Here is a 24,603-nt window from a genome sequence, read left to right as displayed (position 1 = left end):
GGATTGAAAGTACAACACCCCCCATCAATGATAGACTGGATAAAGAAAATGTGGCACATATACACCATGGAATACTATGCAGCCATAAAAAAGGATGAGTTCATGTCCTTTGCAGGGACAAGGATGAAGCCTGGAAACCATCATTCTCAGAAAACTAACATAGGAAAAGAAAACTAAACACCGCATGTTCTCACTCATAAGTGGGAGTTAAACAATACGAACACATGGACACAGAGAGGGGAACATCAGACACCAGGGCCTGCTGGTGGATGGGGGGCTAGGGGAGGATAGCATTAGGACAAATACCTAATGTAGATGACGGATTGATGGGTGCGGCAAACCACCATGGCACATGTATACCTATGTAACAAACCTGCACGTTCTGCACATGTATCCCAAAACTTAAAGTATAATTAAAAAAAGAAAAACATTCTAAATAATGTTATAGAATTAGCATAATAGTTGAAATAAAATTTTATTTTTTGTTAAAAAAAAGTGCAACACCCATTATTACATGAGTTGCTAGCTAAAGGTTTGTATCCACAGTCATGGAAAAAAGAAATGCAATTAAGCTGTATTAATATTCCCAAGTTCCTTAGAAGAACAGTTAAAATATCTACACACAAACTAAACTCAGGATGGAAAGAAAACATTTTAAATATTGTAATACATAAAGACACACAACTGATACAAAAGACCTGTCATTTGTGGAACACTCAGTGTGCGCTCCAGTTAAGCAGAGGGCTATCCACCATTTTTTACCAAGTTCCTATATAGTACCTGCCTCAAAGTAGGCTTTTAACAGGCGGAGTTTTTGACCTGTAGCCTACAGAATAGCTTTCCTTAACCAAAGTCTAGCCGGAATAGGGTACAACACCACGCCTCTGGCTCCTTCACCATACAAACCACCCCTACCAAAAACAGGGTGCAAGACCAGCCCTGGTAGCTCACACCTGTAATCTCAGTACTTTAGAAGGCCAAGGCAGGAGGAATTCTTCAGCCCAGGTCAACACAGCAAGACCCTGTCTCTACAAACAATAAAGTCGGCTGGGTGTGGTGGCACTAGGCTACAGTCCTAGCTACTCAGGAGGCTAAGGTGGGAGGATTACTTGAGTCCAGGAATTTGAGGTTGTAGTGAGCTTTAACTGCACAACTGCACTCCAGCCTGGGTGACAGAGCAAGATCTTGTCTCAAAAAAGAACAAACAAACAAAACTGGGTGCTAAGTATAGATTAATGCAGGGTTTCTCAACCCTGGCACTATTAACATTTTGAGCTATGTGGTAATTCTTTGTTGTGGGTGGAGGGGGATTGTCTTGTGCCCTCTATTATCATTAGGAGACTCCTGGTCTTTCTACTTATGCCAGTAGCACCCATATCCCAATTGTGACAATCAAAACTGTCTCCAGACATCACCAAACATCCCCTGGGGGAAGAAAATTACTCCTGATTGACCTATTGACAGTATTAACCTATTATAGAAATTATTTGAGTTTTCTTTCCTTTCAATTCTCTAAAGTAGTTTTCACATTAAAAAGGCATTACTGGGTGCTGGGCATAGTGGTACACACCTATAGTCCAAGCTACTCAGGAGGCTGAGGCAAGAGGATAGCTTGAGCCCAGGAATTCACATCAAGTCTGGGCACTGTGAGACCTTGTCTACTAACAACAAAAATTCCACAGCTATTATCCTCTTAAAAAATGGACCATCCCTTGAAGACAAAATATTGCCTTAATGGTCTACTTGATCCAATTAATCTTAGTTCCTAAGTATAACTCTTCCTGTATGTGCCCTTCCTCTTCTTGTAGTTTTTTTTTTCTTCCCAATCCTGCTCCTTCTGTATCTTTTAGCATTTTATCATGTCACTGAAATTATCTCTGGGTTTGCCTCCTCTCCTCCCCTTGCCATCCCTTGTGACCACCCCTCACTCCAACCATGCATTCTTCGCGAAGGACATGTTTTACCACTTATATACCAGCTCCTTGCCTACTGGCAACATAGTAAGCACATGGTCATATATTAACTAAACCAACATGTGGTCATATATGAACTAAGTCAAATTGTATCCCAAGATCTCATGGCATAATTTAGAGTCCAGAGTTTTACAGAATTACTCTTTCCTTTTGAAATATCATATGGGCTCCTCCATCAAAAATGTGTCACAAGGCTGAGCACTTTGGCTCACAACCTGTAATCCCAACACTTTGTGAGGCCAAGCAGGGCAGATGGCTCGAGCTCAGCAGACCAGCCTGGGCAACATGGAGAAAACCAAACTGCACAAAAAAATACAAAACTTAGCCAGGCCTAGTGGCCTGTACCTGTGGTCTCAGCTACTAGGGAGGCTGAGGAAGGAGGATAGCGGCAGCTTGGGAAGTTGAGGCTGCAGTGAGCCGTGAATGTACCACTGCACTCTAGCCTGGGTGACAGAGTGAGATCCTATCTCAAACAACAACAACAACAAACACATAAATGTGTAACAAAACTGATCTAAAACCACTATTCAAAAATGCCTGCTTAATATACTGATATAGTTCCTTCATTATTTCCTTATACTTACGTGATTTACAAAACTGAGATCATACTTTATTTGCAATTTTTACTTTTCCCCTGGAGTATCCAAGAAAATATTTTATCATTAGCATACTGAACATAGAGGACAAAAAAATCTCCACTTTAGAAATTTTAAAAACAGGCAGTGATAAATTACAAAAGAAATCACAAAGGAAATTGAGTAATAAAAAATATATTTCAAAACCTAAAGGCCTATGTTAGAAAATAAAGTTAAAAAGGCCGGGCGCAGTGGCTCACGCCTGTAATCCCAGCACTTTGGGAGGCCGAGGTGGGCGGATCACGAGGTCAGGAGATCGAGACCATCCTGGATAACACGGTGAAACCCCGTCTCTACTAAAAATACAAAAAATTAGCAGGGCGTGGTGGCGGGCGCCTATAGTCCCAGCTACTCAGGAGGCTGAGGCAGGAGAATGGCATGAACCCGGGAGACAGAGTTTGCAGTGAGCCGAGATCGTGCCACTTCACTCCAGCCTGGGCGACAGAGCGAGACTCCGTCTCAAAAAAATAATAATAATAAATAAAGTTATAAATTAATGAACTCTCCAGTGAGTCTCCTGAGGTTGCTAATAATGAATTAAGTATCCAAATTATATTAGAAAAATAGTATTAATATGAAAAAGACAATCAAAGACAAAAGCATAAACGAAAGAGGAAATAGGAATGTAACAGCATTACCAAAACTAGAAGTTAGTTTTTTGGAGTAACAAAAGACGAACTTCAAGAAGGTTAAGAAAAAAAGAAAATTAAAAGATAAAGCAATACTATCAACTTTATACAAATGAAGAAAACATACAAAATAAATAAATTCCGGAGAAAATACTCAAACCTTAATAAAAAAGAAATCATATAGGATATGGAATGTCCCAGTTTCTCCAACAAATCCATAGCATAAGTTGGGGGGGGGGGTGTGGAATCCTGATTCAAACAAGCCAACTATAAACACACATTTTGAAATGAGAGTAAGAGATATTTAAGTACAGACTGAGCAATGGGTGATATTAAGAAATCATTAACTTTATTGACTATAACAATGGCATCATTTTAAAATAAATCCTTTTTACTGAAAGATATACATTGAAATATTTCTGGTGAAATGACATGGCTAGGATTTGCTTTAAAATACTCCAGCAAAAAAGGGGGGAAGGGTAGTATAATATACTAGTAAACCTGAAGCTGGGTAATAGGCACATGGGAAGCCAGACCACTGTAATCCTACTGCTACTAGAGAAAATAAGCCCTTGGTTAATCTTTCCATAAAGAAAGCACCATATCCGAATTGTTTACAGGCATGCCCTACACCAAACTTTCAAGGAAAATACAATTCAAGCTAACACAAATACTTCTAAAAAAAAAAAAACAAATAATATAAAAATTACACATGGCCAATATAAGAAAAACACAGGCCAATCTTCTTCATGGACACAGAAACAAGACTCTTTAAAAAGAGCAAACCAAAGGCTCAAAAATCATCATCAAGTTGGGATAATCCCAGGAATCCAGGGGACACCAGAACATCTATAAACTGTCATTCGCCATAGTAACAAAGGATAAAGAAAATATAAGATTCATCTTGGCCAGGCACAGTGGCTCACACCTGTAATCCCAGCACTTTGGGAGGCCAAGGTGGGCAGATCACTTGAGGTCAGGAGCTTGAGACCAGCCTGGCCAATATAGCGAAACCCCATCTCTACTAAAAACAAAACAAAACATTAGCTGGGTGTGGTGGCAGGCGCCTGTAGTCCCAGCTACTTGGGAGGCTGAAGCAGGGAATCGCTTGAACCCGGGGAAGCAGAGGTTGCAGTGAGCAGAGACAGTGCCACTGCACTCCAGGCTGGGTGACAGAGCGAGACTGTCTCACACACACACAAAAAAATACGTGGCCAGGCGTGGTGGCTCACGCTTGTAATCCCAGCACTTTGGGAGGCCAAGGCGGGCGGATCACAAGTTCAGGAGATTGAGACCATCCTGGCTAACACGGTGAAACCCCATCTCTACTAAAAAATACAAAAAATTAGCTGGGCGCAGTGGCGGATGCCTGTAGTCCCAGCTACTCGGGAGGCTGAGGCAGGAGGATGGCGTGAACCCGGGAGGCGGAGCTTGCAGTGAGTGGGGATCGCTCCACTGCACTCCAGCCTGGGCGACAGAGTGAGACTCTGTCTCAACAAAAAAAAAAAAAAAAAAAAAAAAAAAAAGGTTACAAGTTCTAAAAAAGAAAAAAAAAGAGAAAAAAGTCCGGGCATGGTGGTTCTCACCTGTAATCCCAGCACTTTAGCAGGCCAAGGCAGGCGTTCACCTGAGGTCGGGTGTTCGAGACCAGCCTGAGCAACATGGAGAAACCCCGTCTCTACCAAAAATACAAAATTAGCGGTACGTGGTGGTGCAGGCGGTAGCCTCAGCTACTCAGGAGGCTGAGGCAGGAGAATCGCTTGACTTGGGAGGCAGAGGTTGTGGTGAGCCCAGATAGTGCCATTGCACTCTAGCCTGGGTGACAAAAGCAAAACTCCGTCTCAAAACAAAAAAGAAGGAAAGAAAGAAAAAGGAAAAAGGAAGAAACAACTTATTGTCTGTAGATAATATAACTGTTGACATAGAAAGTTCAAAGCAAATACATATAACATCACACTATACCCCATGAATATACACAACTGTTGTCAATTTTAAAGAAATACACACAACTGGAAATTGTGAGAGGTTAGCAAGATGACTGGTTATACCATAAATATAAACGTATCAAAGTGAATTTCTGTATGCCAGCAACAAATGGTTACAAATAATTTTTTAAATAATGTAGAGCCGGGCACAGTGGCTCACGCCTGTAATCCTAGCACTTTGGGAGGCTGAGACAGGTGGACTGCTGGAGGTCAGGAGTTTAAGACCAGCCGAGACCAGCCTGGCCAGTGTGGTGAAACCCGGTCTCCACTAAAAATACAAAATTAGCTGCGCGTGGTGGCACATGCCTGTAGTCCCAGCTACTCAGAAGGCTGAGGCACGAGAATCACTTGCATCCAGGAGGCAGCGTTTGCAGTGAGCAGAGATTGTACCACTGCATTCCGGCCTGGGTGACAAGAGTGAGACTCTATCTCAAATTAAAAAAAAAAAAAAAAAGATTTATAACATAGGGAAAAACTGACAATGTATATAAAACAGGTGTAAACTCAAAAGTAAAGGCTGACTAAATAGAATATCTCAAACACTTAGAAATCCTCAGTATTAAAAATATCATTCCCCAGTACTGATCTATAGATTCAATGCAGTATCAATCAAACTTCTAGAAGTTTGTCAAGAAACTGGACAAGATGATTCTAAAGTATACACAGATCCCAAGGACCACTGGAAGTGTGAAAAAATAAAAAGGAAAAGACAGCCAGAAGGGTGGCTCACGCCTGTAATCCTAGCACATTGGAAGGCCGAGGGGAGAAAGACCACCTCTCTACAAAAATATTATTTTTAAAAATTAGCTGGATATAGGCCGGATGTGGTAGCTCACATCTGCAATCCCAGCACTTTACTTTGGGAGGCCGAGGCGGGTGGATCACTTGAGGCCAGGTGTTCAAGACCAGCCTGGCCAACATAGTGAAATCCCATCTCTACTAAAAATAAAAAAATCAGCCGGGAATGGTGGAGCATGCCTGTAGTCCCAGCTAGTCGGGAGGCTGAGGCAGGAGAATCAGTTGAACCCGAGAGGTGGAGGTTGCAATGACACCACTGCACTCCAGCTTGGGCAACAGAGTGAGACTTTGTCTCGAAAAAAAAAAAAAAAAAAGAAAAAAAGAAAAAAAAATTAGCTGGATATGCTGGCATGCACCTACAGGTCCCAGTTACTCAAAGGGCCTGCTTGAGCCCAGGAGGTTGAGGCTGCAGTGCGCTATGATCCTGCCACTGCACTCCAGCCTGGGTGACCAAGTGAGGCTCTGTCTCAATAACTTAAAAAAAAGGGGGGGGGCGGGGAACAGGATGGGCACAGTGGGTCACACCTGTAATCCCAGCACTTTGGGAGGCCGAGGCGAGCAGATCACCTGAGGTCAAGAGTTCGAGCCTGGCCAACATGGTGAAACCCCATCTCTACTAAAAATACAAAAATTAGCTGGGCGTGGTGGCAGGCGCCTGTAATCCCAGCTACTCAGGAGGCCGGGGCAGGAGAATTGCTTGAGCCCGGGAGGCAGAAGTTCCATTTAGCTGAGATCACGCCATTGCACTCCAGCCTGGGAAACAGAGCAAGACTACATCTCCGGGGGGTGGTGGCGGGGAGGTGCTTGGGGGAGCATGGCCTGAAGCTTGGGTCTCAGAAGCTCCAAAAAAAACCAACTCCATCCGTCCCCGTCCTCCTCCCCCTGCCAAAAAAAAAAAAGATGCAGGGATAACCTTGTTTCCATCTCTGCATAACAGCAAAGTGCCTACTTCATGTTATTTGTGATTAAATGAGTGAATAAATGTAAAGTGTTTAGAACAGTACCTGGCACACACTAAGCACTATAAACATGTTACCTATTGTTATTCAATGGACTCATTACACTATTAGGAGATAGCCCAGCTTACAATGATGACAGCATACATTTATCCAGCACTATCAATGTGTCAGGCATTTTTCTTGGCACCTCACGTTTATTCTCATTCATCTCAACAACCTCAGAAGTTCATACTAGTCACATCACATGTACAGAGTTCATCAAGCAGTAATCAGCTTTAGTAATATAGAAGTCTTGTTATTCTAGGGCCTACAGTGAGGGTTTTCATTTACTGAATCCAAATCTATTGTATTTGATTGCTGTCTTATGTTTTCCATTTTTTTTTTTTGAGACAGGGTCTTGCTCTGTCGCCCAGCCTAGAGTGGAGCGACGGGATCACAGCACACTGCAGCTTCACCTCCTGGCTCAAGCAATCCTCCTTAGTAGCTGCCACCAAAGGCACGCATCACCACACCTAATTTTTTATTTTGTTGAGATGGGAGTCTCACCATGTTACCCAGACTGGTCTGAATCTCCTGGGCTCAGGCAAGCCTCCCACCTTGGCCTCCCAAAGTGCTGGGATTACTTACATATGTGTGCCACGGCGCTGGGCCAGCAAGCATTTTTTCTAGACAGTAAGGTGAGCTCTTAAGATATTTATCTACTTTTGCCCCCTTTATATTTAATTAAAAACTTATAAATCTGAAGTTTGTTCCATTACCTTTTAACTATCCTATGGCAAATATTAAAAAACAGTATCACAAATGACTGTTGAAATGAAGGAACTATCTCCAGTAAGACATTTCCTGCTTACTAAAGTATCAACCAATCAACATCACCAGGCTGCTTCTACCAAGTAGTTTGTTCACAAGTTCCTTTATGCCTTTAATGATGCTCCAATACAAACATCACTTTCAGTAAAATCTTTCTTCTGCTTCACAAGGAGCAGTATTTTTTTTTTTTTTGAAGTTTCTTCATCTGAGTGTACACTGAGTCCAATCATGGTGAAGTAAAACGGGACAGGACACATATAAATCTGATGTGAAAAGTTTAGCATAGGTTGGGCACCGTGGCTCACGCCTATAATCCTACCACTTTGGAAGGCCAAGGCTGGAGGGTTGCTTGAACGCAGGAGTTCAAGGCCAGCCTGGAATGTAGAAGGACACCAGTGTCAACAAAAAATACGAAAATTAGCCAGGCATGGTGGTGCACATCTGTAGTCCCAGCTACTTGGGAGGCTGAGATGGGAGGATTGCTTGAGCCCAGGAGGTTGAGGTTGCAGTGAGCCATGATCACGCCACTGCACTCCAGACTGGGCGACAGAATGAGACCCTGTCTCAAAAAAAAAAAAAAAAAAAAAAAAAAGAAAGAAAAAGAAAAGTTTAGCCTAATACATGGTTTACCCAGTGGACCGTGTATTAGAAATGTAACAATTTAAACAACAACTGAGTTTGGATTAAACACGTGGAAACTAGTGTTGAGTCAAAACATCCTTTCATTATTACATACTGATTCTGTAGATCACCCTTGTTGTCTTCTATATTGCTTGTGGTCTGCTCCTTGCAACAGATGTAACCACATAATCCCTTATAAAATAAACTCGGTGGCCGGGTGTGGTGGCTCACGCCTGTAATCCCAGCACTTTGGGAGGCCGAGGCAAGCTATCACCTGAGGTCGGGAGTTCAAGACCAGCCTGACTAACACGGAAAAACTCTGTCTCTACAAAAAAAAATACAAAATTAGCTGGGTGTGGTGGCACATGCCTGTAATCCCAGCTACTTGGGAGGCGAGGCTGAGGCAGGAGAATCGCTTGAACCCAGGAGGCAGAGGTTGCAGTGAGCCGAGACTGCACCATTGCACTCCAGTTTGGGCAACAAAAGCCAAACTCCAAATAAATAAATAAATAATAATCTCGGTTCATTTAGCCTTTCCAAAAATCAAAGGATCAAAATAATTCAATGATACGTGAGAAATTGAACAAATGAAGTATTATATATAAATGAAGCATAACCTTCAAAATTAGGACCATTAAAAATATAATCCCAAACACTGTACTATGAACATAAATCAGACAATTTTCTAGTTACTTAACTATGACACAAAATGTAATTTAAAATTAAAACAATTTTGGCTCAAAATCTAATTCTACTATATTAGTATCTCTCACAGTTACACTTTTTTTTTTTTTTTTTACTTAAAAGGCTCACATATTATTTCTTGAGTAAACACACTTACCTTTGTACTTTAGGTAAAATGAAGTAAAATCAACTCAGTTCTCTTAAACTGTGTTCATTAAGTAAAACACCTTTATTAATTATTTAAAATCCAGTCAATTCTCAAATCCCACTTAGAAGACAGAATCCATCTACTGCTCCTCCTCCCTTTAGCTGGCTTTCTCTGTGGCATTAAAATGCTTTTAGGTCAGGCACGGTGGCTCATGCCTGTAATCTCAGCACTTTGGAAGGCCGAGGCTGGCGGAGATCAGGAGTTTGAGACCAGCCTGGACAACATGGTGAAACCCCATCGCTACTAAAAATACAAAAATGAGCCGGGGGTGATGGCGCACGCCTGTAATCCCAGCTACTCAGGAGGCTGAGGCTTGAGAATCACCCGAACCTTGAAGGCGGAGGTTGCAGTAAGCCGAGATCACGCTACTGCACTCCAGCCTGGGCGACAGTGCGAGATTCCACCTCAAAAAATAAAAATAAAAAAATGCTTTTAGGCCAGACCTGGTAGGTGGCTCACAACTGTAATCACGGCACTTTGGGAGGCCAAGGCAGGCTGCTTGAGCCCAGGAGTTTTAGACAAGCCTGGGCAACATAGCAAGACCCTGCCTCTACAAAAAAAATTTGAAAATTAGCCAGGCATGGTGGTGCAGCTACAGGCTGAGGTGGGAGGATCATTTAGCCCAGGAGGTCGAGGCTGCCGTGAGCCAAGATTGCGCCACTGCACTACAGCCTGGACGACAGTCTCAAACAAACAACAAAAAACACTTAATGTTTTTAAAGAGTGGACACGTCAAACTTTTCTTTCATCTAACCCAGTGGTTGAGTCCACAGGATGAGCAGGAGCTTGACAGATGAAGAGTGGAACAACCTAAGGTGGGGAGAGTAAAAGCTCAGCCAGTTCAGCAATTGAAATAAACAAAATGGGGAGAACAAAGTGAGTGATGAGGTGGGCAGAGATCAGAAGACTCAGAGCGCCAAGGCCAGGTTAGAGATTTGGAATTTTTTAAAAAACGCAACAAAAAAAGAATGGAGTTGAAAACCAAACCTACATAACATTAGTCATTCTAATTCTGATAATGGTTTGGCTAAACATTGAAACTACCAATCTTACAAAGATTTCTTGTTCTTATTGTTTTTGGACATTCCTACTCTTACACTGGATGCTTAAAAAGCATGAAATTTTAAAACTGTAGCTTTTAAAATGAGAAATTTTGTAAATTTTACAAATTTATCAGGTTCCAACAACTTTCCTAACCTCTATTCAGTACTTCATTTAAAAAAGGTACTTTAACCCTCTGTAAATGAAGAATTATCTAATCATATAAACAACCCATCTAGCAAGGAAATAAAGATGTACAAACATTTCAAACTACGTAATTTGAAGGAACATTGAGAAAATTAAAATAAAATATCCATGCTGGAAAGATAGGCAAGATCTCTAATACTCCAAAAAATTAGGAAAACTTGTAAGTTTTATACAAATTTGGATAAAAGATGATAATTATACAGGATTACACAGCTACAAATGCTGACAGCTGTTGAATTTTGAAATCCAATAGAGTGAAAGGGCAAAAGTGCAAGCAAATTTCAAAATATGTACTCTTCACATGGTCCTGCTATCATGACATCAAAAGGTATACTTATACTTTGGGAAGAGATTAACTTGAAGTTTATTCTTTTTAAACCCCAACACGCCAGGGGTGGTGGCTCACGCCTGTAATCCCAACACTTTGGGAGGCCGAGGTGGGTGGATCATGAAGTCAGGATTTCAAGACCAGCCTGGCCAACATAGTGAAACCCCATCTCTACTAAAAATACAAAAATTAGCCGGCTGTGGTGGCATGTGCCTATAGTCCCAGCTACTCAGGAGGCTGAAGCAGGAGAATCGCTTGAACCCGGGAGGCGGAGGCTGCAGTCAGCGGAGACTGCACCACTGCACTCCAGCCTGGATGACAGAGTGAGACTCCATCTCAAAAAAAGAAAGAAACAAACAAAAAAACCCAAAACATTTCAATATTGAATTTTTTTTTTTTTTTTGAGATGCAGTTTCGCTCTCGTGGCCCAGGTGCAATCTCAGCTCATGGCAACCTCCGCCTCCCGGGTTCAAGAGATTCCCTTGCCTCAGCCTCCCGAGTAGCTGGGACTACAGGCGCCTGCCACCACGCCCGGTTTTTTTTTTGTTTTTTGTTTTTTCTGAGATGGAGTCTCGCTCTGTCACCTAGGCTGGAGTGCAGTGGCACGATCTCGGCTCACTGCTAGCTCCGCCTCCTGGGTTCATGCCATTCTCCTGCCTCAGCCTCCTGAGTAGCTGGGACTACAGGCGCCCGCCACTACGCCCGGCTAATTTTTCTGTATTTTTAGTAGAGACGGGGTTACACCGCGGCTAATTTTTTTGTATTTTTAGTAGAGATGGGGTTACACCGTGTTACCCAGGATGGTTTCAATCTCCTGACCTCATGATCTGCCCGTCTTGGCCTCCCAAAGTGCTGGGATTACAGGCGTAAGCCACCGTGCCCGGCCATGCCCAGCTAATTTTTGTATTTTTAGTAGAGATGGGGTTTCACCATGTTGGCCAGGCTGGTCTTGAATTCCTGACCTCAAGTAATCCACCTGCCTCAGCCTCCCAAAATGCTGGGATTACAGGTGTAGGCCACTGCGCCCAGCCTTAAGTCTTGAATTTTAAAGAGATGAAGTGCTTTAATTGATCAAGAATGTGACCTGGTGCCATGTTTAGAAAATTCACATTGACAATTCACCTTGCTATTTTTCAATGTATTAATATAGTGACACTTCTTGTGAAAATAACTACATGAGGCCGGACATGGTGGCTCACGCCTGTAACCCCAGCACTTTGGGAGGCCGAGGCGGGCGGATCGCCTGAGGTCAGGAGTTCGAGGTCAGCCTGGCCAACATGGCAAAACCCTGTGTCTACTAAAAATACAAAAATTAGCTGGGTGTGGTGGCGGGCGCCTGTAATCCCAGCTACTTGGGAGGCTGAGGCAGGAAAATCACTTGAACCAGGGAGGCAGAGGTTGCAGTGAGCCAAGAACACACCACTGCACTCCAGCCTGGGCAACAGAGCAAGACTCTGTATGAAAAAAAAAAAAAACCAAAAAAACTACATGATGAAGACACTATTATTTATTAAAATCCCACCTTAAGAATCAACTCAAGGACATGTTTTATAGTAAGCCTAAATTGTGTGCTAACTTAACTGTCACTGAACATTTCTTGATTTTGAGCAAACCTTGAGATTTGTTACAAGGGAAGGCCTACAGGGAATCCTAGATGGAGAAACATACCCTTTAAAAACAAAACAAAACAAAAACAACAACAAAAAAACCTTGCATATCTGTAAATAACAAGGAGAGTGAATGGTTTCTAAGTTGGTATCTGGTATATTTTCTACATTTATAACAACTGGCAAACCAAGCATGGATCTTGAACAAAATAAACAATTCACTTTGTTAATTACAATGTACCAAAAACTTCCAAGGCAAATGATAAGCTCATTTCAAAAGAGGTAAATAATGTACTCCTAGTCTTCCTGCCATAGGTTCTACCTACTGCTGCTCTGTACGGTGTTACCAGAATTAGTCTTTCCCCAACCATGTCACTCCCCTGCTCATACAATTCTTATCCTGATGCTAAGATAAATGGCAAATTCCTTAGCATATTTCTCTTTCCACAATAGAACCCCAACATCCTTTCCCATCTCTCTCCCATGAAAAACCCTATCACACAGCGTATATTCTAGCCACATCAGAAACATGTTAGCTTCATCTGAAAAACCCTTCCAACTTTCCCTACTTCTAAGGTATGTTAATTTCCACCAACCCTGTTCAAATATACATTCTCTCCATGAAGTTTTCCATCAACGCTCCAAACCTACTCTGTCAAAAGCAACCCCTATCCCCTGCCTTTATATGTAACATTTAAAAAACCTTTTAAAGCATAACTTATGGGAAAACTGTGTGGACATGTATACCAACCCCACTGTATCTCTGAAGTCTCTGACAGCAGAAGGCACCTTAATTCGTCTTTACATTGCAAATACCTAAGACTTGGTAGGTATTCAATGTCTGTTGGCTAAAATGAGATAAAGGTGCAGCAAATGAAGAGTGACTGACTGCTCAACTCAGAAGAACCACCAACTTCAAAATGCCCCAAATGTAACATCACTACCCCCATCACACCTGCCTACCCACTTCACAAATACTATGCTTCCTATGCTCCCCAATTTACTAAATAATTATCCAGCTGGGCACAGCTGCTCATGCCTGTAATCCCAGCACTTTTGGGAGGCCAAGGCAAGCAGACCACTTGAGGCCAGAGTTCGAGACCAGCCTGATCAACATGGTGAAACCCCATCTCTACTAAAAATACAAAAATTAGCCAGGAGTGGTGGTGGATGCCTTTAGTCCCAGCTACTTGGGAGGCTGAGGCATGAGAATCGCTTGAACCCGGAAGGCGGAGGTTGCAGTGAGCTGAGATCACACCACTGCACTCCAACCTGGGTCAGAGATTGTCTCAAAATAAATAAATAAATAATAAATAAATCATCACCCAACAAGTTGCTCAAACTTTAAACTTGGGAATTATCCTTGATTTGTCCATCTTACTACCTAACTTCTAATCAGTCACCAAGTTCTGCTGATCATCCATCTTCCCTCAAATCTTCCCACTTCTTTCCATCTTCTGTGGTAAGGGTGGCTGGAACCCTAAAACAGCTGTTTCACTGGTCTCCCTGCCTCCCGTTTTTCCCTGCTTCTTCCCAAACTATTCCTCCTTTTACTTAACTGCCTAAAGCACAATTCTGCCCCATCCATTAAATGGGTAAAATGGAAAGTCTACATTCCTGTATTATAAGCCCTCCATGATTGGCCCCCTTGCTCACCTCTACAGTCAAGTTTTTGGCTATTCTACCAGTCAGATAGCACTCACAGGTTCCCAGAATAGGATATACCTGGCCTCACACAGTCTCCTTTCTAGCCTGGGCTCATTTTTACTAATCCTATCTCTATCTGTGAGATCTCAAAATCAGACACAATTCCTCAAAGACAGCCACCAGGATAACTACTGGGTTAGGTCCTCCTGTTCCTCCCACTATATACGTACTTCCCAAATACAATGCTGATCACACCAGACTCCGTGAATGCCAGTCTTCTTCCCTTATCTATAAACTCCAGGAAGGAAAGAAGGAACAATGTACAGAGGATAAGTTCCTGGCATACAGAAAATGTTGGCCTAATACAGAATAACTGCCATCTTGTCAACTCTTCTAAGCCAGTATTCTTCAAATTATGGCTCACAAGCCAACAGTGGGTCATAAAAATCAATATAGTAGGCTGCAACCAGTACTAAAAAAAAAAAAAGGAAAAAAAAGCAACAGAAAATATGAGAGTATATTACAAGTAATAAGGGTAAGTATTCTAGTGCATTCTTTGAAACAGAGTCTCTAGTGCTACAAGTTAAAGGTAGTTCTTCCTTAAGTGTTGTAAAAAAATTCTTTGGAGCACTGCACTGCTACTTTTCTTCTTCCTCCTTTATAAGAAAGTTTCTTAGAGGCAGGCATAGTGGCTCACATCTGCAATCCCAGCTACTGAGGAGGCTGAAGCAGGAGGATAACTTCAGCCTGGGCAACACAGCAAGACTCCATCTCAAGAAAATTTATTCTTTAAGACCCAGGTGGCTGGGCACGGTGGCTTACCCCTGTAATCCCAGCACTTTGGGAGGCCGAGAAGGGTAGATTATGAGGTCAGCAGATCGAGACCATCCTGCCTAACATGGTGAAACCCCATCTCTACTAAAAATACAAAAAATTAGCCGGGCGTGGTGGCAGGTGCCTGTAGTCCCAGCCACTAGGGAAGCTGAGGCAGGAGAATGGCATGAACCCGGGAGGCGGAGCTGGCAGTGAGCCGAGATTGTGTCACTGCACTCTAGCCTGGGTGACAGAGCTAGACTCCGTCTCAAAAAAAAAAAAAAAAAAAAAAAGATCCATGTAAGAAAATGAAAAGTAGAAAAAATTATGCTTAATTGGCCAGGCACTGTGGCTCTCGCCTCTAATACCAGCACTTTGGGAGGCCGAGGTGGGCAGACTGAGGTCAGGAGTTCGAGACCAGCCTGGCCAACACGGTGAAACCCTATCTCTACTAAAAATACAAACATTAGCCAGGCATGGTGGCAGGTGCCTGTAATCCCAGCTACTTGGGAGGTTGAGGCAGGAGAATCGCTTGAACCCAGGAGATGGAGGCTACAGTGAGCCAGGATTGCACCACTGCACTCCTGTCTAGGAAACAGAGTGAGACTCTGTGTCTAAAAAGAAGAAAGAAAAAATTATGCTTAACACAGTTCTTTACCAAGAAGCCATTCCTGAACATTTCTAACAAGAACAATGTTTTCCATTTTCTCATTATGCCTTAACTATCTCCTGATTTTCATTTCTATTACTTACGTATACAAGACATCTTACATGATAGGATATATAAGATGTCTTGTATACGTGACATGATAATATATATGATATATATATACGTGACATGATACAAGGTGTCATGATACTATATATATATGGTTGTCCCTTGGTATCTGCTGGGAATTGGTTCCAGAATCCACTCCCTCCACTGCAGATACCAAAATCTGAGGATGCTCCAGTCCCTGATATAAAGGGGACATGTAGTATTTGCATATAACCTGCACACACCCACCCATATACTTTGAATTCTTTCTGGATTATTTACAATACCTAATGCAGTGTAAATGCAACATAAATAGTTGGTGCACTGTATTGTTTAGGGAATAATGACAAGAAAATAAAGTCTGTACATGTCCAGTACAGATGCAACCATGGATTTTTTTCCCCTAAATATTTTCAATCTGTGGCTGACTCCACAAACACAGAACCCTCAGATACGGAAGGCTAACTGTACAGTATTTTTCCATTTTAAGCTCTGTTCCTACATTCTTATACTCCTAGAAAACAACATTTGGATAGATGACATAAGTCTTACTCTTAAGACTCCTCTATGAACATCATGCACTTGGCTTTCTCTTTATCCAGTCTATCTATACAGGAGTTCATCCTTACCCCGTTTCATTTTCTGCCATTTCAAACACCTGTGGTACAAAAATATTACAAAGAAAACTGCAGAAATAAACACTAATTTTTGTTGTTTTAGAAACAGAGTCTTGCTATGTCACCTAGGCTGGAGTGTACAGTGGTGTCATCATAGCTCACTGTAACCTCAAAACTCCTGGGCTCAAGAGATCCTCACACCTTAAGCCTCCCAAGAAGCTAGGACTACAGATGCATGCCATCATGCCTTGCTGACTTTTTAAATTTTTTTTCTAGAGATGGTGGGGGGATGGGGGGTCCCACTACATTGCCCAGGCTGGTCTTGAATGCCTGGCCTCAAGCAATCCTCCTGCCTCAATCTCCCAAAGTGCCAGGATTACAGGCGTGAGCCACAGCAATGTTTTAAACTGTGCGCCATTCTGAATAGCCTGATGAAATCTCACCTGACCGGGTAGTGAATCTCCCCTCGGTCTAATGTATTCACCTGTATAAACTACCAGCCATTTGTCACTTAGTAGCCATCTCAGTTATCAGATTGTCAGACTGACTATGGGGCAGGGCAATGCTTGAGTTTTAAGTAACCCTTATTTTACTTAATGACAGTCCCTAAGTCCAAAAGTAGCAATGACAGCTCTTTGGATATGCCAAAGAGAAGCTGTAAATTGCTTAAAGGTGAAAGTTCTTGACTTAATAAGGAATGAAAAAAAATTGTATGCGGAGGTTACAAAGATCAAATCTATACATGAAATTGTGAAGGAAAAAAATTCGTGTTAGTTTTGCTGTTGTACCTCAAACTGCAAACATCACAGCCACAGTGCATGACAAGTGATTAGTTAAGATGGAAAAGGCATTAAATTTGTGTGTGGAAGACACGGACAGAAACGTGTTCTGACTGATGACAATTATATTCACTACTATACAGGGTTTCAGGTATCCACTGGAGATCTTGGAATGTATCCCGCAAGGATAAGGGGGGACTACTGTATATCCACTAAAAACAAAACAAAAACAGGCCGGGCGCGGTGGCTCATGCCTGTAATCCCAACATTTTGGGAGGCCGAGGTGGGTGGATCACGAGGTCAGGACTTCGAGACCAGCCTGACCAATATAGTGAAACCCTGTCTCTACTAAAAATACAAAAATTAGCCGGGCATGGTGCTGCGCAGCTACTCCGGAGGCTGAGCAGGAGAATCGCTTGAAGCCGGGAGACGGAGGTTGCCATAGGCCGAGATCACGCCACTGTACTCCAGCTTGGGCAACAGAGCAAGACTTCGTTGCAAATCAAAAAAACAAAAACAACCCCCAAACCATCTACCACTGCTTTCCTTCTGATATATTTAGCAGTAAAGTTAAAAACAGTTAACAATGAACACATACTACACTGAAGCAAGCATAGTCCTAAGCATCTGATAAAGAGAATTCTCATTTATTCCTAACCACAATCCTGTAAGGTGGGTAAGTAAGGAGGATTCCTATAAGGTGGGTACCCACCTTACAGGGCTGTGGTTAGGAATAAATGTGAGGAGGTTGAGCCAGGTTAAGTATTTGGCCCAAAGTTCACAGTTAATAAATACAAGCTTGGGCTATGAACTCTAGCAGTCTGACTCCAATACTCATTCTCTTAGCTACTCTCTTACTCTTTTCAGTACTTTTAGTTTTACTCTATCTCTCTCAACAAAATTACTTCTAGGGCCAGGCACGATGGCTCACACCTGTAATCCCAGCACTTTGGGAGGCTGAGGTGGGCGGATCACGAGGTCAGTGCATGGAGACCATCCTTGCTAACACAGTGAAACCCCGTCTCTACTAAAAATACAAAAAATTAGCCGGGTGTGGTGGCGGGCGCCTGTAGTCCCAGCTACTCTGAGGCTGAGGCAGGAGAATGGCTTGAACCCGGGAGGCGGAGCTTGCAGTGACCCGAGATCGCGCCACTGCACTCCAGCCTGGGCGACAGAGCGAGACTCCGTCTCAAAAAAAACAATTACTTCTAATTGCTTTGGGACATTTATAAAAAAGAATCTAGATCTAAAAACAAATTATATCCAAATTGCTCAGAAGAGGCTTAACACCTCAATTATTATTTATCCTCTTAAGCGTTTCTGGGAAAGTGAGCAGTAATTTCCCATTAAAATTTCAAAATGATACTACCGTCTATTAAGCGAAAAAAAATCACCTGCGAAGTTCAATGTTAAAAAATTTTTTAGCGGGGAGGGGAGAGGGATAGCATTAGGAGATATACCTAATGCTAAATGACGAGTTAATGGGTGCAGCACACCAACATGGCACATGTATACATATGTGACAAACCTGCACGTTGTGCACATGTATCCTAAAACTTGAAAGTATTAAAAAAAAATTTTTTTTAGCTGGGCGTGGTGGCTCACGCCTGTAATCCCAGCACTTTGGGAGGCCGAGATGGGCGGTTCACAAGGTCAAGAGATCGAGACCATCATGGCCAACATGGTGAAACCCCGTCTCTACTAAAAATACAAAAAATTAGCTGGGCATGGTGGCGGGCGCCTGTAGTCCCAGCTACAAAGCGAGACTCTGCCTCAAAAAAAAAAAAAAAAAAAATTTTAGACTTGGTATAATTGGTTTCATTTGCCCATTAATTTTACTGCTTGCCTCACTTAAAAAAATATTCAACTTTAGAAATCTTCAAAGGAGGAAACCCTAAAATCTGGACAAACATAAAACTAGCATCTTTTACTTTTCCATTAATTGCTGGGTATATGAATTGGCAGAGTAACTCTCAAATTGTTTTTGTAAATATACCAGGAAAAAGTATTTTACACTCCCACTTGTATCTGCAACATTCTTCCTACTCTTTTTTCTCTTTCCTATTTACCACTTAATGTCCCTACAAATACCACTTTGCATTAATTTTCAACTGTTTCCATTTTTTTCTTTTTATTAGAGAGAGAAAAGCAAAGAAAAACACAAAATAATGCCAAAAGGCCACCAAGGCAGAAACCCTTTCCTCCCTCCTCCCTATTATCCATTCACTGGACATGCCAATACAATTCCAACCTCTGCTATAGAAGATGAACTCCTGCTGGAATAAGACACCCATACTGTAACGCATTCAAGATTTACAACCTAAAAGTCACTTTATCTCACTATCAACCAGAGACAACCTTCTTGAAGTCCTATAAATGAACTTACAAGGCCTTGAGAATAATTGCCAGAAAAACTTAAAGCACTTTAGTAAAATGTTTTGCAATTTAATACTGAGGAGAGAAATGCCTCACTAAATCAGGAGCTATATCTGCAAGACTCCAGAAGCAAACTCTTATGTAAACATTCAAGCCAAAATAAAATAAAACATAGCATATCACAAGTTACAGAGCTGGAAAATAAATGGTCTTGATCAAAATGTTTTGGTTAGGATGACGAACCACTAACACAATGGCATTTTAAGAAAATAGAGCTGACAGCCGGGCGTGGTGGCTCACGCCTGTATTCCCAGCACTTTGGGAGGCTGAGGCGGGTGGATCACCTGAGGTCAGGAGTTCAAGACCAGCCTGGCCAAAATGGTGAAATACTGTCTCTACTAAAAAATACAAAACTTAGCTGGGCATGGTTGTGGACACCTGCAATCCCAGCTACTGAGGAGGGTGAAGCAGAGAATCGCTTGAACCTGGGAGGTGGAGATTGCAGTGAGCCAAGATCGAGCTACTGCACTCCAGCCTGGGCAACCAGAGTAAACCTCTGTCTCAAAAAAAAAAAAAAAAAAAAAAAAAAAAAGTAGAGCTGACATTTTAAAAAGCCTTACCACTTCTCCACTGTGTACATTAATCTACTGGTCAAAAAGCAGGTATACTTTACACACTATCTGCCCTGTGTCTTTGAAATGGGGGAAAAACTCAAAAAACAAAAAAGCACAAAACCCAGGGCCACAAAACTGTACCAAGACCAGAAGGATCTTTACCCTACTTAATTATATGCCAGATCCTAAAATCCTATCTTTCCAGGTGCTTTTTAAGTGCATATGGCATTAAGCGTTTACGAAGCAGTGACAAAACATGTTCACTGAGTAATGAAGACAACAGATGACCCTCATCATTTCCATCACTCAGATGATCAGAAACAGCTCCAAAAGATATTTCCAGGATTTGCCTAACATTAACTTTTCTAGTCTTTTGGTCATTTTTACAAAAAAAGTTTACAAGTGGCTTTCATCTTTTTTTTTTGGAGGGAGTGGGAGAACAAAATGTCATTTCTCAAATGATTTGTTTTACCCTAACCATACCAAATGAAATAAAAATTTCAATGGATCAAATGCAAATACTGAAACAGGAACATAAAGGTGTGAAGGCTACAAATAAGTCTTCTCTTCCCCATCCCAACACGTAAAAGTTGAGTTTAACCTAAGTTATTTGAATCAACCTGGAAATTTTTTAGGAGAGTATCTGAGTATTAAACAGAAATTCAGAGGTTGAGACTTAAGTACTAATTTGATTTGTAACACTTTAGCATGTCATCCCATTGGATTCCAGTTTTCTTTCCTTTAAAGCTGACATTAGAACGCTCTTGGTGGATATATTTACATCAAGAGATTTGCAAGCCTAAATCACTTTTTTAAAAAAAGTTTGTAGGCGCTAAAATTTCGGGCTTATTTCAACCAGTTCCAGACAAACACCATAATATCAAGAAATAATTTTCTTTCACATTTATAAAATACCCAAGTGACAACTCAAAAATCAAAAGTTACAAGTTTGAAACTTAAAAGTTTTAAGAGGTGATGTGCCTCCAATAAAAGTTACCTGCAAACATATTACAAACTGCAGAATGTCAAAAAAAAAAAAAAAAAAAATTCAAGATATAATGGTACCTCTGGCCGGGCGGCTCATACCTGTAACCCCAGCCCTTCGGGAGGCCAAGGTGGGTGGATCACTTGAGGGCAGGAGATCGAGACCAGCCTGACCAATATGGTGAAATCCTGTCTCAACTAAAAATACAAAAATCAGCCAGGCGTGGTGGTCTGCGCCTGTAGTCCTAGCTACTAGGGAGGCTGAGACAGAACTGCTTTAACCCAGGAGGCAGAGGTTGTAGTGAGATCGCACCACTGCACTCCAGCCTGGGTGACAGAGCGAGACTTCATCTCAAAAAAAAAAAAAAAAAAAAAAAAAAAAAAAATTACAATGGTACCCAACTTGAAGTAAGTTAACAGAGGGACAGTATTTTCTTTATACTCAGTTCTCCCCTCCCCCAAACCCAGACTGGTTACAATTAAAAACCGTACACCAAAGAATTCCTGGAGTAGAATCTTGATTTGGGGAGGGGGGTAAAGTTAACCCTCATTACAAAATTTAGAAAAGTAACTAAGATAAACTCGTAGCATTATGAGTGAACGAATTAATCTCAATGTTGAGAGTTTTTTTTTAAACTATAAAAGCCCACTTAACACATTTAAAACTCTTGTAATTATTCAAAGATATTTCAAGTAGCAAAACAGACCGACATGGAGAAAGTAGTAGCACACCTGAACAGAAGTATTTAAACAATACAGCTCCAAGACGAAACTGCTCAAATCAGGACTACTCAAAGTACACAAAAAAGTTTCCCCTACGTTCCAAGTCACTGGCTAACTCCAATGTAAAATCGACTACCACGTTACATCAAAACTAAAAAGCAAAAACTACCACATTACACAAATACGAAAGAAACACCACAAAAATCTACAGGTGATTAAGTGTCTAAAGATGATCTAAAAAATGTTTCTGAATGGCACTTTAGTAGGTGCAAAGGAATACAACGACGTTTGTGTATGTGTATGAATTCTGAAGGAAAAAACCAGCTAAAAAAATCCCTGGAGACTACAGTACCTTCATAGAATAGGTACAGATCAAAGTTCATGCATAATCAATGTTACAAGCCTTAGGTAGAGGAACTCTGCAAGATTCCTACTTCTCAATTTTTGCAGGTTAACTTAAATTCATTTCACATCTTTCTTATAAAAGCAACGAATTCAAAACATTAGCTGTCTTCCCATTTTCACCCTCTGAAATGAAGCCTATTTAGAAACATGCTCTCGAAGTTCTCTACAAACTAAAAGGGTACATTTAACTCCATTATGCACTCTCACTGGCAGATGGAGGGATGACGCTGAGCCTGCTCTCAGGGAGTTAAAGAGATGCTCCGTAGTAAAGGGGAACATCTTGTGGACTGTCAGATGGCCAGCCATTCTTCATCTTCATTATCCCAGCAAAGAAAAGGTCCTTACCCATCAGGATAACACCATTAAACTAACTGTAAGAAAAGAATGAAGGGATGATGGAAGAAGTCTCCCTGAACTTCTCCTGACAAAGGAGCTAGTCCACAACTGAATGAACTGGTCGTAAAGCTTTTAAACGAAAATCTTGATCTCCAAGTATGTTTAAAAGTGTAAAAAGACAAAGACACACACAAACACCAAACCTAATGCACATTTTAAACTTTTGTACAATCAGTTCATGTTTGTAGTTCATGATTGGAACTCTTTCAACTTCTAACCTTGATTTCCAGGTACGTAACTCCACAAAATTGTTTATCTTTTTTATTTCCCCTAAAATGAGAAAGTGACTGCAAACTGCAAAGAACATGCCCCTGTTCTCCCAACCTAAAAACCCAGAGTTTTAGACATTTTGGTCTCACACCAAAGAACTGGGAGATGTGAAATGAACTGCGCTCCATATTGATTCTTAAAGCAAATAAGAAGAAAAAGGAAAAAAAAGCTAAGAATGGTAGGTAAGATAAAAGAATTGTTAAACTTCACCTCTAACCTGAAATCTTGGACCTCGCACACACAAAATCAAGATTTTTTTACACCCTATTCCTCAACAGAAAATATTCTGCAAAAGAGAGAAAATTTCGAAGAGTGGAAAGTAGAGGAAACACAGTAAGTACAGTAAGGAGAAAGGATTCGAAATTCATTTGCCAAGAACAAAAAAAATGAAACTTAAATTGCATAGGAGCTCTTACACACAAATGCATTGGCATTTCCCAAATTAAATTGCATGAGAGCAACAATACAGGCCATTTCTATATAGCACCCACTTACGAGCTCTAATTCCAGAACACACACCGATATGACATAGTGTTGCAATCAATGTATTAGGAGGCAAAGAAAATGGTTGGGCTACTGGACGTCTTCGACCAGCTCATTCAAATACCTTTAAAATTAATTAAGGGGCAGGGAACTAGAGAGAGAGGAAGAAAAAAAAAATGGAAGAATAAAGGCGCACCGAGTAGAAAAGATTAAAGGGAACGTGGAAGGCCGGGGCTGCCGAAACTAACCTGTGCCATCGCTGGCGGACGCCGAGAGGGCCGGAGATGAGAGTTTAGGCCGCTTGGCTGAAGGCGGCCCCGGTTCCACCACATTCTCGGCCATTTTTAATTCTTTCGGAGATACAAGCGAGGAAAACCAGAATCCTCAGGAAATCTCTTCTTCGGCCCGGGGTCCCCGCGCCGCACCCAGGGGTGGGCTGGGGGGCTCCGACGGCACCCGAGGGGGTGGGGGAAGTTCCTTTTTCTCTTCGCCGGGTCGCAGTGGCTGGAGAGGGATGCGTACTCGATAGAAAAGGTAAGGGCAAGTGCGAGGGGCCGGGCCTGGGCCCAAGCCCGGAGGAGGGCACAAGAGCACAAATTCGCCGAGCGCGTCCGCTGTGGCGAATTCCCGAGAACTCGCGGCTCTAGAGGCGCAGTCCCCGGCCCGCCACGGCCGGCCCCTGCCCAGCCGAGGTCTCTCGGAGCTCCGCCGCCGCCATCAGCCTCTTCCTCCTCGGCGCTGTCCTCCTCCTTCTCATCGCCACAAGGAGGCGGGGGCGAAAAGGGGGGAGAGGAGGAGGCGACAAGAGACACTCACCTCCTCCCGGTGCCCCCTCCCGGGCCTGCGCCCCCACCCTCCGAACCCTCCTCCTGCCGCCGCGCTCCGCGCCGCCGCCGCACCGGCCCCTAATGGCCGCAGAGAGCTCGCCCGAGCCGAGAGCCAGGCTGGCGCCGCCGCCTCACATCGCGCGGCGGCCGGCGGAGGCGCGGCAAGGACGCCGGGAGCGGAGCTGGCCGGACCAGAGGGCCGAGGGGGCCGGGCCGAGCAGCGCCGCCCGCACGCCCGCGCCGACGCGGAGCCCACCGAGGAGGCCCCGCTCCGGCGGCGGCGCAGGCGGCCCCTCCTCGCGCCGCGCTCCCCTCCTTCGCCTTCCTTTCCCGCGGAAAATAAATAAATACGGCCGCTGCTACGGCCCCCACCGCCGGCGGCCAGGTGCTGGGAGCGCCCGCCCCCCGGGGCTCCGTTCGGGGCCGC

At 42.7% G+C, this 24,603-nt stretch overlaps 1 protein-coding gene and 1 non-coding gene across 2 annotated transcripts in view; both read right to left on the bottom strand.

The window, feature by feature from the left end:
• EP300 (E1A binding protein p300) overlaps positions 1-24,360 on the bottom strand; it is an 89,955-nt gene extending 65,595 nt beyond the window's left edge. Inside the window, exon 1 of the mRNA NM_001244670.3 lies at positions 23,598-24,360. Coding sequence (NP_001231599.2) covers positions 23,598-23,691 — 94 coding nt within the window. The 5' untranslated portion in view covers positions 23,692-24,360. The remainder of the gene's footprint in view (positions 1-23,597) is intronic.
• On the bottom strand, positions 24,130-24,182 carry MIR1281 (microRNA mir-1281). Its single transcript, NR_035630.1, has one exon. It is a non-coding gene; the product is annotated as a microRNA mir-1281 (primary transcript).
• Positions 24,361-24,603: the final 243 nt, after the last annotated feature.

This window comes from Pan troglodytes, chromosome 23 (genome assembly GCF_028858775.2).
Source record: "Pan troglodytes isolate AG18354 chromosome 23, NHGRI_mPanTro3-v2.0_pri, whole genome shotgun sequence".
Taxonomy (NCBI): Eukaryota; Metazoa; Chordata; class Mammalia; order Primates; family Hominidae; genus Pan; species Pan troglodytes.
This window is presented reverse-complemented; position numbering and strand designations above follow the sequence as displayed.